Raw genomic sequence first — 18,862 nt, 5'->3', positions numbered from 1 at the left:
ATGGGATGCGAATAAATACTATTTTTTCTGAATTTTTTAAAATTTGTCGATACAACTTTTCCTTAATACCTTTGTCCAAAATTTGTATTTCCTGTATTTTTGAAGCTAAGAGTACATATTTATCATTATATGTTATATATTTATCATAAAAAATAGAAAAAAATGCACAGTGGGCTTTAATGGAATTTTCGCTGATGTATTTTCAAAATCGAAAAATGATGCAGTTTTTAAGATGTTTGAGATAAATTCATAAATATAAAATCAAAACAAATATTTATAAATGAAACTTTTAATTTTTTTAATAAAATAATACATTTTAGACAAAGGTATAAAGGAAAAATTAAATTGACAAATTTTAAAAAATTCAGAAAAAAAAGTATTTATTCGCATCCCATTACGATTTAGAGCTTAAAATTTTTGTAATTGAACGTAGTTTAACATATTATTTTTTGAATAAAACGAAGGGTACAATCATATTTAAAAATTGATTTTAAATATTAAATCCCGAAAATTGCATTGAAGCCCACTGTGCATTTCTCTTTTAAGTATTTCTTTCGATAGCTGATGAAAAAACAAACAATTCAAAAAAAAGGTGGTCCCATTTGGACCAATATTAAAGAAGTTATGAGTATTTATTTGGACATAGTTCTTTAAAAATGTGATAATTTCAATAGGCGATATCTCTGTACCGTTGGTCAAAAAAAATTTTAAAATATACTAAAATGTTCTGTTGGCTAGGAGCATTAATTGAACCAAAAACAATTGAAATCAAAAATTACTTTTCTCCGAACTGTCCGATTTCACTTGGAATTCCCCATATTTAAAAAATAACATTCCCTCAAAAAATATTAAAAAAATACATGTCATTATGAAAATATTAAAATGTTTTTCAAAATATATATAAAAAAATCTGCGTCCCTCCAAAAATATTTAAAAAAATACCAGTCCCTCAAAATATATTTTTTTAAATTATTAAATCCACGACAATCTAAAATTTCTTTAAAAAAAAATCTACCACCCTAAAAAATATTTTTAAAAAATCTGCGTCCCTCAGAAAATATGTTAAAAAAAGCACTTCCCACAAATAATTTAAAAAATGCAGTCATTACAAATATTTAAAAAAATCCATACATAAAATATCCGCATCCCTCCAAAAATATTTAAAAACAATCAACGTCCCTTAATAATAAAAAAAAAAAAATAAAAGTCCACTTCCATTAAAAAATATTTTTAAAAAATCGTCGTCCCCAAAAATATTTTAAAAAATTCACTCTCTTTAAAAATACTTTTGAAAAATCCACGTCCCTCAAAAAATTAAAAAATGTCCAAGTCCCTCAAAAAATATTTTTAAATATCTAAGTCCAGAAAATGTTAAAAAAATTCATGTTCCTCAAATTATGAAAAATGTAGGTCCAAATTTTAAAGAAAATATTAAAAAATACACGTCCTCAAAAAATATTTTAAAAATATACGTCCCTCAAAAATATTTTTAAGAAATCCACATCCCTCAAAAATATTTTTAAAAAATCCGCGTCCCTCAAAAATATTTTCAAAAATCTACGAAGTCCTTAAAATATATGTAAAAAAATCAAGAATTCCTAAATTCGAGGCCACCACCTAAGCTTTCGAATCAATTGGACTAAGTTCGGAAACCAAATAAAAGAATGATATGATAAAAATAAATGCCTAAGCAAGGAAAATATAGTCAGAAATGTTAACAAATTAAAGGAGGTATAGTAAGGACATTCGAAGTAAGTTGTCCACTTCGAGAGATGAAATTTGCCGATGAAATTCCTGACAAGGAAAATAAGTCCGAAGGCTTTACAATGTGTATTAAAGTAGAAAACATATTTGTCCTTCCTCTCAAAAACTTTGAAAACACCTTAAAACGATCAAATGACGAATGTATGTATGTATGTATGAACCAAATACCAGCAATAAATCAATACTATTAATACCAAAATTACTATCCGTTTTCAAGCATTTTCTAAATTGTTTCATTAACCACATTCTTTAACTTGCTTCTTGAACGTCATTTTATTGAAATTCCCAGGATGTGTGTGATACGCATACCTTTATATGTAGATTTTTACGGATTTATTCAATTAATATTTTTAATATTTACTCTTTAGTTCCCTTTCTACCTTTATATTTACATTTTCATGGGCCATCACACCCACTGCTCACGAACAAAGAAGGACATAAACAATATTGCATGCATGACAAAGCATGTGTCTTTTTTGTGTTTAAACAAAGTAAACCATGGGAAATCAGAAAAACAATCCTGCTTCAAAAGACAACCTTTAAACATCAAAAACAGGACAGGCACCATGCGAAACTAAACGTTTTCCAAAGCAAACATGTCATATTTGGAATATTATTTGCAGGTTGATTGAACATCATCATCGATGTCTCTGTCTGTGGCACACGCTCACAATAAAATAAAACCAGAAAAAACAGCAACAACAACAAAACAAATGAACCGATCCATCAACCGCATCCCTACAACCGCGCACACAAACCATAGAAAATAAAGGAAGAGAAAGAGAGGGAAAATTATTATCCTTTGGTTAAATAATTTGCATGCTGGGCCAACTTATGCAAGCCACAATAGCAGAAACCTCAAAGAGGAACCAAAGGAATAAATCATTTATCTATACAGCCATCCATCCTGCCATCCACCATTGATACTTTGTTGTTGTTGCTGCTGTTTCCCAATGTTTCCAAATGAATGAACAAAAGTGGAGCGCAGCAAGCAATGAATATCCTTTAAAAATAAACATGAAAGTCAACCAACCAAACAACATTGTTGAGTTTTTATTCTTGTTGTTGTTGTTGCTGTGTTGTTTGCGTTATCCTTTGTGAAGAAATCTGGCACACGACGCACTCACACCAGTAGCAATCAAACGAAGGACAGGAAAGCAAAAACGCAACTGACAACCATTAAGGTAAATATAGACAAGAAAAAAAAAATACAAATCATAATATTGAAATATTTTAAGAAGAAATGAACAGCAACCACAGGATGCAAAGGGAGAGAGAGGAAAGGTAAATTGTTTGTAATGGCACATTGGTTAGAAATGTAAAAATCTCGTGTGAAAAAACAAACAAGTCTTTCCACGATGTCTGTGAGACCGACCTCGTGATTTTTTTAACATGTATTTTTGAGGGACGTCAGTTTTTCGAGATGTATTGTTGATGGTCTCACAGACCTCGGGGAAATACAAGTTTGTTAAAAATATTTAAAAAAAATTCACAAGGTCTGTGAAAGCCTCAAAAATATTTAAAAAAAATAATCCACGAGGTCTGTCAGACCTTCAAAATATTAAAAAAAAACCACGAGGTCTGTGAGACCCTTAAAAATATATTTAAAACAAGTAAAAAAGTATCAGTCGGCTTTGCCGACAGAGATATACCCTCAGCCTATATCAATTCAAACTTTCATCTACGGTCAGATCGAATGTATTTATGGTCCTTTCATTATTTTGTTGCTTTTTTTTGGACATTTGAACTTGGCGACTAAAATATGGATTAGGATTGAAGTTCAAAAGTGTTGCAGAGGAGGTACTTAAAGGAATGGACCGATGGACTATCAATTATGGAAGTGGATCATATCTTTTCGATAGATATCGCGCCCACTAGTCATTTCAGTTTGTCTTATTTTGGGAGTCATATCTTTTCGATAAATGTCCCGCCCACTAGTCATTTCAGTGGGTCATCATATAACTTATGGACCAGTGTGCCAGGAAGCATGGACTTGTCCACGGAAAACATAACACCGTTGTAAGCAGGACAAAAACGAACAGCATCGGCAAACATTTCTAAAGGATCTTCGAAGAGACCTTAAACTGCACTTAGACACAAATGTTGAACTTTTGTGGAGGAGGTACCCTAAGGTACCTCCATTTTAGAAGTTAAACTAAATTTGGACAAAATATTAGGAGATCCAAAGTTTGGACCAAATTTTTTCAAGATATATCGTGCATACCCTTTAAGTGACATTTTTTAAATATTCGGGGGAACTATCGGAAGTTGTGGACCTGTATTGCCTATCTTCGAACTGAAAGTATGACAAAATATCAGGAAGGCCAAATTTTGGACCAAATCGGTTAGTTCGAGAGTTATCGTGCTCTCCAGCCACTATATATGGTGCCATATGTTTTTTTACACCTTTCGGGCTGTTTTCTCAAGAAGTATGGACTTGCCCTTGAAAAAAACTTTTACCGTCGTAAATTAGGTAGCGAATGTCAGTTGCTTCAAAAAAAAATCAAAGTGATTCGAGAACAGGTCTTATCAGTAATTTTGTGTGATAGGTACCCGAAGGAGTGGGCAAACATATTCGAACCTGATCTATATCTGGTAGATATATAAGGATGTGTAAAGTATGGACCATATCGGTCACTCCTTTCAAGGGTTATCGTGCCAACAATTTTTCCGAACATTTTTGAACTTTTGTGGGGGAGGTACCTGAAGGAGTGGACCGATATGGCTTATGTTCGAACTTAAACTATGTTTGGACAAAAATTACGAAGGCCAAATTTTGGACCAAATCGGTTAATCCGTTCAAGAGTTGTCTTACGCTCCAACCACTGCACAGGGTGTCATAGGGATTTGTTTGCATCTTTCAGGCTATTTTCTCAGGAAGTGTGGACTTGCCCCTGATGAAACTTGTACCGTCATATGGGGACAAGTTGCTAAAACAAAAATCAAAGCGATTCGCGAGCAGGTCCTAAACTGAATTTATCCCAAATTTTGTGTGGCAGGTCCTCGAAGGAGTGGACCGATTGCGTCCATATTGGAACCTCATCTAAGTCTGGTAGATATTTCACGATTTGCAAAGTATAGACCAAATCGGTTACTCCATTCAAGAGTTATCGTACGTACAAATTTTCCGAACATTTTCGAACTTTTGTGGGGGAGGTACCGGAAGGAGTGGACCGATAAAACGAACTTAAACTAAGTTTGGACAAAATATTACGAAAGCCAAATTTTGGTTCGAATCGGTTTATCCGTTCGAGAGTTATCGTGCGCTCCAGCCAGCCAGACAGACAGACAGACGGACGGACATTGCTCAATCGACTCCAAATTATCTGAAACACATTTCGTCCAAACATAGTTGGGGTCTAAAACCATTATTTCGATGAGGCACATTTTGCCCGTATGAAAGTGTATATACCCTCGTTAGCATAAATGCTGAGGGTATAAAAATCCACGAGGTCAGTGAGACCATCAAAAAGTATTTCTAAAAAAACCCACTAGGTCTTAAACAAATTTAAAAAAAATCCATGAACTCTGTGAGAACCTCAAAAAATATTCTTAAAAAATTCACGAGGTCTGTGAAATCCTCAAAAAATATTCTTAAAAAAAACCATAAGGTCCTCAAAAATATTTTTTTTTTTAATCCACGAGCTCTTATTTTTTTAAATCCGCGAGGTCTAATTTTATTTTTTAAATCCACGAGGTCTCAATTTAAAAAAAAACCACGAGGTCTATTTTTTTTTAAATTTACAAGGTCTAAAATTTTTTAAAAAAATAGACGATGTCTAATTTTTTTAAATGCACGAGGTCTATTTTTTAAATCCACCAGGTCTAATTTTTTAATCCACGAGGTCTACAAAATATTTTTGAAAACTTTACGAGGTCTAAAAATATTTTTAAAAAATCCACGAGGTATATTTTTTTTAAATCCACGAGGTCTAAAAAGTACGTTTAAAAAATTCACGAGCCCTAAACAATTTTTAGAAAAAATCCACGAGGTCAGAGAGACCATCAAAAAGTATTTCTAAAAAAACCTACGAGGTCTTAAAAAAAATTTAAAAAAATCCATGAACTCTGTGAAAACCTCAAAAAATATTCTTAAAAAATTCACGAGGTCTGTGAAACCCTCAAAAAATATTCTTAAAAAAATACATGAGGTCCTCAAAAATATTTTTTTTAATCCACGAGGTCTTATTTTTTTTTAAAAAATCCGTGAGGTCTTATTTTATTTTTTAAATCCACGAGGTCTCAATTGAAAAAAAATCCACGAGGTCTAATTTTTTTTTTAATTTACGAGGTCTAACATTTTTGAAAAAAAATCGACGATGTCTAATTTTTTTAAATGCACGAGGTCTATTTTTTAAATCCACGAGGTCTAATTTTTTAATCCACGATGTCTACAGAATATTTTTGAAAACTCTACGAGGTCTATAAAATATTTTTGAAAACTTTACGAGGTACAAAAATATTTTTAAAAATTCAAGAGGTATATTTTTTTAAATCCACGAGGTCTAAAAAGTACGTTTAAAAAATTCACGAGCCCTAAACAATTTTTAGAAAAAATCCACGAGGTCAGAGAGACTATCAAAAAGTATATTTAAAAACCCACGTGGTCTTAAAAAAAATTTAAAAAATCCATGAAGACGATGAGAACCTCAAAAAATATTCTTAAAAAATTCACGAGGTCTGTGAAACTCTCAAAAAATATTCTTAAAAAAAAAATCCATGAGGTCCTCAAAAATATTTTTTTTAACCCACGAGGTATTTTTTTAAAAATCCGCGAGTTCTATTTTTTTTTTTTTTAAATCCATGAGGTCTCATTTTAAACAAAATCCACGAGGTCTAATTTTTTTTCTTTTAAATTTACGAGTTCTAATTTTTTTAAAAAATCCACAACGTCTAATTTGTTTTAAAAAATATTTTTGAAAAATCTACGAGGTCTAAAAATATTTTTAAAAAATTCACGAGGTATATTTTTTAAACCCACGAGGTATAAAAAGTACGTTTAAAAAATTCACGAGCCGTAAACAATTTTCAGAACAAATCCTCGATGTCTAAGAATATTATTAAAAAATTCAAGTCCCTGAAAAATGCTTATAAAATATTTTTAAAAATTGACGTCACTCAAAAATATTTTTAAAAAGAACATTGGTGCCGTTTTTTTATTGGGATATCTTTTACAATTTTGGTTTTTCAAAATAGTCTGGCTTAATCCCATTGTTGTTGTTTTAATATTTAAAACAACTAATTTATTAGTGGAGAAGGTTTGGCATTGTTCGCCAAGGGATAAGGCAGTTTCGATCCTCGCAACAGGATCTCATCAGTTCCCTTGTTTCTTGTTTGTGGATATTCTCCACCGAAGTTATTTTTCAATGACTTCTTCAACAAAAAATTTTTTATACCCAAACATCAATCGTCAACTCGAAGTATAAAGGAGAGCCAAGAAAAACTTCAATGTGAAGTTTTTCTTTGGTAAAAATCCTAAAATTTTAAAAAATCCACGTCAATCAAAAATTGATTTTAAAAAATGTCCGTCCCTCAGAAAAGATTTTTAAAAAATTGTCGTTCCTCAAAAAAGATTTTCAAACAACTTTTGTCCCATCAAAGACTAATTATGAAAAATCCATGTCCCTCAAAATGATATTTTAAGAAAATCCCTCAAAAATGTTTTAAAATAATTCACGTCCCTCAAAAAATATTTTAAAAAATCGACGTCACTCAAAATTATTTTAAAAAAATCCGAAAATTTAAAAAAATCCACGTCGATCAAAAACTTATTTTAAAAACTCTACGTAACTCACAAAATTATCTTAAAAAATTTCAGTCCCTCAAAAAAGATTTTTAAACTTCTTTTGTCCCATCAAAAAATAATTATAAAAAATGTATGTCCCTCAAAATAATATTGTAAAAAAATACACGTCCCTCAAAACTGTTTAAAAGTAATCCACGTCCCTAAGAAAATATTTAAAAAAATCGACGTCGCTCAAAACTGTTTTAAAAAATCCACGTCCCTCAAAAAATATTTAAAAAATTCCACGTCCTTCAAAAAAATGTTTTTAAAAAATCCACCTGCCTCAAAAAATATTTAAAAAATTCCACGTCCCTCAAAACAATGTTCTTAAAAAATCCACGTTCCATTTACCTCACAAAATATGTGTGAAAAGTCTACGCCCCTTAAAAAATGTTTTTGAAAAATCCACGTCCCTCAAGAATGTTTTAAAATAATGCACGTCCCTCAGCAAATATTTTAAAAAATTGACGTTGCTCAAAACTTTTTTAAAAATCCATGTCCCTCAAAATTATATTTTAAGAAAACACACGTCCCTCAAAAACGTTTTAAAATAGTCCATGTCACTTCACGTCGACTTCACCCAACATTTTTTTTTTTTTAAAAAAGTCCGAAAATTTTAAAGAATTATCTTAAAAAATTTCAGTCCCTCAAAAAAAGATTTTTAAAAAATTGTCGTCCCTCAAAAAAGATTTTCAAACAACTTTCGTCCCATCAAAAAATAATTTTGTTTTTCAAAAAATAATTATAAAAAATCCATGTCCATCAAACCTGTTTAAAAGTAATCCAAGTCCCTCAGAAAATATTTTAAAATATCGACGTCCCTCAAAACTATTTTAAAAAATCCACGTGCCTCAAAAAATATTTAAAAACAACCACGTCCCTCAAAAAAGTTTTAAAAATTCCACGTCCCTCAAAAAAATGTATTTAAAAAATCCACGTTCCACAAAAAATATTTTTAGAGAATCCATTTACCACACAAAATATTTGTGAAAAATCTACATCCCTCAAAAATGTTTTTGAAAAATCCACGTCCTTCAGAAAATATTTTAAAAAATCGACGTCCTCTAAAAATATTCAAAAAATCGAAGTCCCTCAAAAAATATTTTAAGAAAATCCACGTTCTTCAAAAAATATTTAAAAAAATCCGCGTCCCTCAAAATATATTTAAAAAAATCCACGTTCATAAAAAAATGTTTTTAAAAATTCCACGTCCCTCAAAAAATGTTTTTAAAAAATGCACGTTCCTCAAAAAATAATTTTAAAAATGTTTTAAAAATTCCGCGTCCCTCAAAAAATATTTAAAAAAAAATCCACGTTCCTCAAAAAATATTTGTAAAAAATTCACGTTCCTCAAAAATATTTAAAAAAAAATTCAAGTCACTCAAAAAATATTTTAAGAAAATCCACGTCCCTCAAAAATATTTAAAAAATCCAAATCTCTTAAAAAGTATTTTAAGAAAATTCACGTTTTTCAAAAAACATTAAAAAAAATCCGTGTCCCTCAAAGATCTTTAAAAAAATCCACGTCCCTCAAAAAATGTTTTCAAAAATTCCACGTCCCTCAAAAAATGTTTTTGAAAACTGCACGTTCCTCAAAAAATAATTTAAAAAATCCGTGTCCCTCAAAAAATGTTTTCAAAAATTCCACGTCCCTCAAAAAATGTTTTTAAAAATTCCACGTCCCTCAAAAAATGTTTTTAAAAATTCCACGTTCCTCAAAACAATTTTTAAAATATCCACGTCCCTCAAAAAATATTTGTAAAAAAATCCACGTTCCTCCAAAATATTTAAGAAATTCAAGTCACTCAAAAAATATTTTTAGAAAATCCACGTCTCTCAGAAAATATTTAGAAAAATCGACGTCCCTCAAAAAATATTTTAAGAAAATCCACGTCCCACAAAATTATTTTAAAAATCCACGTCCCTCAAAAATATTTAAAAAAAATCCATGTCCCTCAAAAAAATGTTTTTAAAAATTCCACGTCCCTCAAAATATGTTTTTGAAAAATCCACGTTCCTCTAAAAATATTTTCCATGTGCCTCACAAAATATTTTGTAGAAAATCCACGCCCTTCCAAAAATATTCCTGATGTCACTGTTCATTATTTGTTTTTCTGGAAAAGGGGTGATTGATGCTCACCTAGATAAAACAGTAAACAGCATCATAACACCGTGTTTACCGTATCCGGCGCCAGTTTCACACAATTTACACGCAACAATGATTTGTATTTAAGAGACACTCAATTTGAAACTGACACACCGAGAACAACAACACCACAAACAGCAAAAAGGCACGTGTCCTTGTTTGTCTCTGGCAATTACAGCAATTAAAGATAAAATGCAAAATGAAGGACAGGATCCATGCACCCACCATTCACAGCATTGGGTCCCACATACGTCAAAGTGGGGTGTGGGCACAACATTTTGTTATAGAAATTCCTTCGGCTGGTTTGTTGGTTGGTTGATGGCGTTACATCATTAACATTTATTATGCTCATCAACATTTTACACTTCATTGAATTTAAACGCAGAATCTTTTGCTCAACGAAGAGGGGAAGGGGGGTAGGCGGTCTATCAAAATATCCATAAACAAATTATAACCACTTCATACTTACCATCTTTATTCATTCCCATTTGAAGGCACTTCTTGAGACGACAAGCCTGACATTGATTCCGATGGGCTTTGTCAACAATACAACGGCCGGTACCAGCTTGACATCTGCAAGAAAAAAAATTAAACAAAAAAGATTGAAAATGTTTTCAAATCAATTATTCTCATTGTAACCTTATTTAGCACAAGGACCCGTAGAACACTTGACAAATGCTGGAGATTTGCATGATGGAACGAACTTCCATCGAACAGAACAAAAAGATAAAATGAAAATCACAACACATTTTTATTTAATTTCAATTCAATTATTCCGCTATCACACTTCTTCGTTGGGCATTAAAAAAATTGCAACATTTGTTGATTTCTATGCTAAGTAGTCGAGGAAAGTCACGGTTATGGTATCAAAAGGAATTATTTGTCTCTCCCTCTCCCCAAACTGTCTTGTTCAATTTCCATTTTGGCAATCTTGTTAGAATTTTTGCCACTTACAAATTATCTATTCCAACAAACAAAAGAATTAACAACAACAAAGAAGTTATTAACAAAAAACCACTTGAACAAAAATTAAAACTCATCATGTCAATATCCTTTTGGCCCTTACTGGTTGGTGGGTTGGTTGGTCCTGTCTATTATATTGTTGCCATCATCAGCATATAGAGATAGACAGACCATTGTTTCCTCAAAATCCAAAATCCTCTAACAATAGATGGTGGTGGTAGTTTCCAACTATGTTAAGGATTCCAGTGAATCTGTTTTCATCCTCTACACGCTTTGCATGATGATGAACAGCAACAACAATTTCAAGCCGTTTGATGATAATGAAATTAAGCTTAACGCATAGATTATTTCATTAAGTCCTCGTTGTCGACGTTGTTAACCTTTTGTCTGATTCTAGTTGTCGATATGCCACAATTCATCTCAATACTCACTTCAATTTAGTTTGACATGTGTTAGGAATTTCATGGTAGGAACTTTGAACCATTTCCATTTGATAGAGATAAAGTATTGATTTAATCGTAAGTGAATAGCCATGGAATTATTATTTTTTTCTAATGGTCACGTTATAATTATTAATATGGATTTGTGGGTGTCTGTTAGGACTTACATATACATAAAGGAAGTTATACAAAACATTTAAAAAAAATTTGTGATCTAGGAAAATTGTTTGACGTTAGGAGGGTTTTTGGAAACCTTTCAATTGAAAATCCATGTCCGTGTTTTTTAAATCCAAGCCTTAAAAAGTAGTTTAAAAAACTCACGTCCGTACCTAAAAAAATCAACGTACCTCAAAAAATATTTTTGAAAAATCCACGACCCTCTGCAAATATTCTTAAACAATCCAGTCAATAAAAATCTTTTAAAAGATTCACGTCCCTCAAAATATAATTTAAAAAATGATGGTCCCTCAAAAATATTTGAAAACAATTTACATCCCTCAGTTTAAATCCCTCAAAAAATATTTTAAAAATTTAGGTCCCTCAAAAATTTATTTAAAAAAATGAAGGTCATTCAAAAATATTAAAAAAAAATTATCAAAAAATCCACGTAGCTCAAAAAATGCACATGCGTCAAAAAATATTTTTAAAAAATCTACGTCCGTCCAAAAATATTTTAAAGAATTTACGTCTTTAAAAAGGGTTTTTAAAAAAATCCACGTCCCTGTAAAAATATATTTAAAATATCCACGTCTCTGTAACAATATTTTTAAAAAATTCACGTCCGCGAAAAAAATAAAAAAATCCAAGTCCAAGTTTTTAAAAAATCAACGTCCATCAAAAAAATATTTTTAAAAAATCAACGTCCGTCCACAAATATTTTTAAAAAAATCCACCCTCAAAAATATTTTTAAAATATCCACGTCCCTCAAATATATTTTTAAAAAATCCACGTCCCTGTAAAAATATTTTTAAAAATGCACGTCCCTGTGAAAATATTTTTAAAAAAAATTTACGTCCCTGTAAAAATATTTTTAAAAAATTCACAAGCGCCAAAAAATATTTTTAAAAAATTCACATGCGTCACAAAAAAATCCACGTCCGTCCACGAGGTCATTAAAAAATATTTTAAAAAAAACCACGAGGTCATTAAAAAATATTTTTAAAAAATCCACGAGGTCATTAAAAATATTTTTACAAAATCCACGATGTCATTAAAAAATATTTTTAAAAAATCCACGAGGTCATTAAAAAATATTTTTAAAAAATCCACGAGGTCATTAAAAAATATTTTTAAAAAATCCACGAGGTCATTAAAAAATATTTTTAAAAAATTCACGAGGTCATTAAAAAATATTTTTAAAAAATCCACGAGATCATTAAAAAATATTTTTAAAAAATCCACGAGGTCATTAAAAAATATTTTTAAAAAATCCACGAGGTCATTAAAAAATATTTTTAAAAAATCCACGAGGTCATTAAAAAATAGTTTTAAAAAATCCACGGGGTCATTAAAAATATTTTTAAAAATCCACGAGGTCTCTAAAAATATTTTTAAGAAATCCACGAGGTCTTTAAAATAACATTTTTGAAAAATCCACAAGGTCTTTAAAAAATCCACGAGATGATTAAAAATATTTTTGAAAAATCCACGAATATACGTTAAAAAAATCCACGAGGTATTTAAGAAATATTTTTAAAAAATTAAACGAGGCATTTAAAAGACTTTTTTGAAAAATCCACGAGGTCTTTGAAAAATATTTTTAAGAAATCCACGACGTCCTAAGAAATTCCACAAGGTCTTAAAATATTTTTAAAAATTCCACGAGGACTTAAAAATATTTTTAAAAATTCCACGAGGTCTGCGATACCCTCAAAAATACTTTTAAAATCCACGTCTCTCAAAAAATATTTTTATAAAACATCTTCTCAAAAAAACAATTTTGAAAAATTAAAAAGAAAAATAATTCACTTCCTTCAAAAATATTTTTAAAAATTAAATAAAACACTGTAACAACTTTGAAAAATAAAGAAAAAATCCACGTCCCTCAAAAAAATATTTCTAAAAAATTCACGTACTTCAAGAAACATTTTTAAACAATTTACGAGGAAATCAAAAAATATTATTAAACATATTGAAGAGGTCCTCCCTGTAATTTTTTTTTAATCCACGTCCCTGTAAAAATGTTTTTAAAAAATCAACGTCCTGTAAAAATGTTTTTAAAAAATCCAAGTCCCTAGAAAAATATTTTTTAAAAATGAACATGCGTCACAAAATATTTTTAAAAAACCCACGTGCGCCAAAAAATATTTTTGAAAAATCCACATCCATCAAGAAATATTTTTAAAAAATCCACATCCATCAAGAAATATTTTTAAAAAATCCACGTTCGCCAAAAAAAATAAAAAAAATCCACGTCCGCCCAAAAAATATTTTAAACAAATCTACGTCCTTAAAAAAGTTTTTAAAAAATCCACGTCCTTAAAAAAGTTTTTAAAAAATCCACGTCCCTCAAAAATATTTTTAAAAAATCCATGTTCCAAAAAATCAAAAAATCCACGTATTTTTGAATAATCCACGTCCGTTAAAAAATATTTTTAAAAAATCCACGTCCGCGAAAAAAAAAATAAAAAAATCCAAGTCCAAGTTTTTAAAAAATCAACGTCCGTCAAAAAAATATTTTTAAAAAATCAACGTCCGTCCAAAAATATTTTTAAAATATCCACGTCCCTCAAAAATATTTTTAAAAAATCCACGTCCCTGTACAAATATTTTTAAAAAATCCACGTCCTTGTAAAAATATTTTTAAAAATCCACGTCCCTGTGAAAATATTTTTAAAAAAATTTACGTCCCTGTAAAAATATTTTTAAAAAATTCACAAGCGCCAAAAAATATTTTTAAAAAATTCACATGCGTCACAAAAAAATCCACGTCCGTCCAAAAAATATTTTAAAGAAATCCTCGTCTTTAAAAAAGGTTTTTACAAAAATCCACGCCCCTCAAAAATATTTTTAAAATATCCAAGTCCCTGTAAAAATATTTTTAAAAAATTCACGTCCCTGTAATTTTTTTTAAATCCACGTCCCTTTAAAAATGTTTTTAAAAAATCCATTTCCCTTAAGAAATATTTTTTAAAAATGAACATGCGTCACAAAATTATTTTAAAAAATCCACATCCTCCGAAAAAAAAATTAAAAAAAATCCACGTCCGTCAAAGAAATATTTTTAAAAAAGCAAAGTCCGCTAAAAAAACTATTTTTAAAAAATCAACGTCCGCTAAAAAAACTATTTAAAAAAAATCCACGTCCCTCAAAAATATTTTTAAGAAAACCAAGCCCCCAAAAATATTTTTTAAAAAAGCCATGCCCCCAAAAAATATTTTTTAAAAAATCCAGGCCCCCAAAAAATATTTTTTAAAAAATCCAGGCCCCAAAAAATATTTTTTAAAAAATACACGCCCCCAAAAAATATTTTTTAAAAAATCCACGGCCCAAAAAATATTTTTTAAAAAATTTACGCCCTTAAAAATTATTTTTTAAAAAAATCCAGGCCCCAAAAAATATTTTTTTAAAAAAACCACGCCCCCAAAAAATATTTTTAAAAAATCCACGTCTGTCAAAAAATATTTTTAAAAAATCCACGTCTGTCAAAAAATATTTTTAAAAAATCCAAGACCCTCAAAATTACTTTAAAAGTCTGCGTATCTCTAAAAGTATTTTTAAAAAATCCACGCCCCTCCAACAATATTTTTAAAAAATCCACGTCACTCTAAAAATATTTGCAAAAAATCCACGTCCCTCTAAACATATTTTTTAAAAATCCCAGGTCGGTCTAAGCACATTTTTAAAAAAAATCCACGTCCAAAAAAAATCACGTTCTCGCCAAAAATATTTTTAAAAAATTCACATCCCTCTAAAAATATTTTTAAAAAAATTCTCGTCACTCTTAAAATATTTGTAAAAAATCCAAGTTCCTCAAAATTATTTTTAAAAAATCCTCATTCTTCAAAAAAAAAAATGAAATAAAAAATAAATAAAAAATATTTGTTTAAAAATTTACGTTAGTTCAAAATATTTTTATTAAAAAATTCACGCCCATCAAAATTTTTTTTTAAATCCACATCCGTCAACAAATATTTTTTAAAAATACACGTCCACCAAAAACTATTTAAAAAATCCACGTTTGTCAACAAATATTTTTAAAATGTCCATATCCGCTAATTTTTTTTAATACACGTCCGTCAGAAAATATTTTTAAAAAATGCACACCCCCTTAAAAATATTTTTAAAAAATCCACGCCCCCTAAAAATACTTTTTAAAAAATTCACGTCGGTCAAAAAATATTTTTAAAAAATCGACGCCCCCTAAAAATACTATTTAAAAAATTCACGCTGATCAAAAAATATTTTTTAAAATCTCCACGTCCATTAAAAATATTTAAAAAAAAATTCACGTCCATCAAAAAATATATTTAAAAAAATCCACGTTTGTCAAAAAAATTATTAAAAAATCCACGACCATCAAAAAATGTTTAAAAAAAAAAAACTCGTAGGTCAAAAAAAAATTAATATCCTCTCTAAAAATATTTAATAAAACACATTCCTCAAAAATTAGTTTTAATAAAACATCGTCCGTCAAAAATGTTTAAAAACATCCCCGTCTGTCAAAAAACATTTTTATACCCTACACCACTATGTGGAAAGGGTATTATAAGTTTGTTTTGGGAAAAATTCATGTAACACCGCGAAATATTCGTCGGAGACCCCGAATGTGGTATACCAATCTTCATATATCGGCGAGATAAAGCGATTTTGAGATGTGTGTCCGCCCGTCCGTCCGTGTGTCCGTCTGTCCATTATAAATTGTAATCAAACTCCAGACCGCAATTATGGATCGATCGTCACGAAATTTGGTATGGAGGTCGGTTTCACATCAGAATAGATCGCTATTTTAATTGGTGGTGATCGTGAAATATTTATCCGATTTTGTAGCTGCTCTGTTGGTCGCAATAATAATCCGATCGCCTCGAAATTTTAAATAAGGCAAGAGTATATGACAAACATGAAGCTTGCAATTTGAGATGACGGTCAGATAATATTTAGAGGGTTAAATGGACCACAACTTTTGTGTGAAAATTGTGAAAATTTTTAATAAACAGAGTATATTTTTGTTCCTGAAAGACACACTCCCCACTCGTGAGTTATATTTAGAAGGCGATCTCTTGACCTTTTAATTGAAGTCAATTATGTTGATGTACGTGATCAGATAACAGAGTTACAGCCTAATATATCCAGTTTCTTGTTTGTAGTGTAATCATAAAGCTGCTAGAGGTCGCAATTATAGCTCAATAGTCACGAAATTTTGCACGAGGTAAGAGTATAGGTTGACGAAAATGCCTATAATTTTGCATGATGATCTGATATTATTTAGCGGTTGACATAGACCATTACTTTTGTATGAAAAATATACAAATTTTATTTTTGGTCCACATTTTCATTCCTGGAGAGCATATACCGCCAAAGTAGCCTACACATGGAAAAATAACTACTGATCTTTCCCCTGATGCAAATTGCAATAATGTGTCTGCTAGATAACGCACCTACTGCCTGATATACTCGTATAATGTGTTTTGTGTAGAGAACCACAATTTCCTCCCATGCTACAAATTGTCTCTATCATGACAGAGAAATTTTCAGTTCAGTTGTCAAATTGGATTTTTATACAAATATTGCAACATCGGGTCGCCTCGCCACCTATTTTATACCTCAGGATTTAGGGTAAAGGGAATACAAACAAAATACGACCAAAGATGTGTCTCATCGAAATATTGGTTTTAGACCCCAAGTATATATGGACGAAATTTGTTTCAGACAATTTGGAGTCTTTTAAGTGCTGTACGTTCATCTGTCCCTCTTAATGTCTAACTGGCTGGTGCGCACGATAACTCTCAAACGGATCTACCGATAAGAACCAAATTTTATACAACGTAATATTTTGCTCATAATTTGTTTAAGTTCAAATGTAGGCTATGTCGGTGCACACCTCCCCCAAAAAAGTTCAAAATTGTTTTCGAAAAATTGTGTGAACGATAACTGGCGCAGTGAGCAATCGATTTGCTCCAAACTTTCCATATATTATTATTCCTGCCAGATATAGATCGGTCCTTAGGGTGCCTCCCACACAAAATTCGGAAAAGGGAAATTTAAGAGTCCTCTCGAATCGTTTTGAATTTTTTTCAGCAGATTGTACTTGCGCCGCCAATCCGTAAGTTAACTCTCAAGGGGATTTTCTGATTGGTCGAAACTTTACACATCGTACTGTTTCATCTAGTCATGTGTCAGGTCGGAATATGGACTATATCGGTCCGTCCTTCGAGTACCTCCCACACAAAATTTGGGAAAAGTGCAGTTTGAGAACCCGTATCGGATCTATTTGATTATTTTCTTTTTTTTGGAGAAGGTTCTTTTTACGGTCCCTATTCTGGTCCCTTTCCCGGGGTAAGTCATACTTCCTGAGATAATAGTCTAGAAGTTTCAAAAACCCCTGCCCCGGCTCCAACTAAAATTACAAATCTGAAAAAATAATTCTCAAATATTTCCAAAATTTTGATTTTAGCTTACTAAAATTGATTTGGTATTGCCTCATATTACGATACCTACAGATTAAACGCATTTTGTAGCAAACTCGTGTTAAAAATAAATATATTTTTAGAGGCTTAAGGTATATCACCGTTAGCGCATCTGACTTATACTATCTTCTTTGCTGTATAATTGAATATGAATAATTTTGATTTATAAATTTGTTTGCATGCAAAATTTTTGAATTTCTATTCATTGTTAGTTATTTTTACCGGTATAAAATATATATATTTTTGATATCACAATATGAACTACAATGAACTATTTTCGAAGCATATGTGAGGTACAAGTGCACAATTTTTGGACGATAGATCTTCAATAAACTCGCAATTTTCCCAATTATCAACAACACAAACATACCAGCAAAGACAAGGGAGGCTTCAATCAATGGATTCATATTATGTTATTGATATGTGACCTATTTTTTATCGCCGAGTCCGAACGGCGTGTCCTAAGTTGTCACTTGTAGAGACGTTTTTCATGGCTGAAATACTCAGGAAATATCGCCAACATTACTAAGAGGCATTTTGCCACCGCAGACAATTTGATGGGAATCGAAGCCGGACATTCAGCGTGCAAGGCGGTTGCACATAGCTAATTCCTACAGGTTGTGGTGTAGGGTATCACATGGTCGGCCCCGTCCGACTATAGCCCTTGCTTACTTGTTAAAAATAACAAAATATTTTTAAATACGCCTTTCAAAAAATATTTTTAAAAAATCTGTCCATTAAAAAATATTTGAAAAATTTACGTCCGTTAAAAAATACTAACAAAATACTAGAGTTGGGCAATCTAGTTCCCGGAGCGGATAGATCTTTCTAGTTCCTTTTCCCTAAATGAACTAGTTCCTTAATATAGTTCCATAGTTCCAAATAGTTCCGAATAGTTCCGAGACCGATGTAGTTCAATAAATCTTTCTCTTTCATCGTTCTTTTTGTTTTCTTCGATCCAAATAGTTACAAGACCGAAATAGTTCCACGAATCTTGTTCTTTTATCGTTCTTTTTATTTTCATCGTTTGGTAGATTAATTGATATAAGAAATTAGCATAAAACTAAATAAATTGCAGTGATGTAACGTGTATGTGATTTACGTTTATTTAACAATGTGGTAGCATCTGAATAATGA

General features: G+C 30.5%; 1 protein-coding gene across 1 annotated transcript in view; it reads right to left on the bottom strand.

The window, feature by feature from the left end:
- Positions 1–18,862, bottom strand: part of Hr51 (photoreceptor-specific nuclear hormone receptor 51) — an 81,066-nt gene that overhangs the window by 21,384 nt on the left and 40,820 nt on the right. Inside the window, exon 4 of the mRNA XM_073991429.1 lies at positions 10,165–10,268. Within this exon, the coding sequence (XP_073847530.1) occupies positions 10,165–10,268 (104 nt within the window). The remainder of the gene's footprint in view (positions 1–10,164; positions 10,269–18,862) is intronic.

Source organism: Musca autumnalis, unplaced genomic scaffold (assembly GCF_047663935.1).
Source record: "Musca autumnalis isolate F117 unplaced genomic scaffold, ASM4766393v1 scaffold_5, whole genome shotgun sequence".
Lineage (NCBI taxonomy): Eukaryota > Metazoa > Arthropoda > Insecta > Diptera > Muscidae > Musca > Musca autumnalis.
Note: the sequence above shows the minus strand (reverse complement) of the source record. Positions and strands in the feature narration are given on the sequence as shown.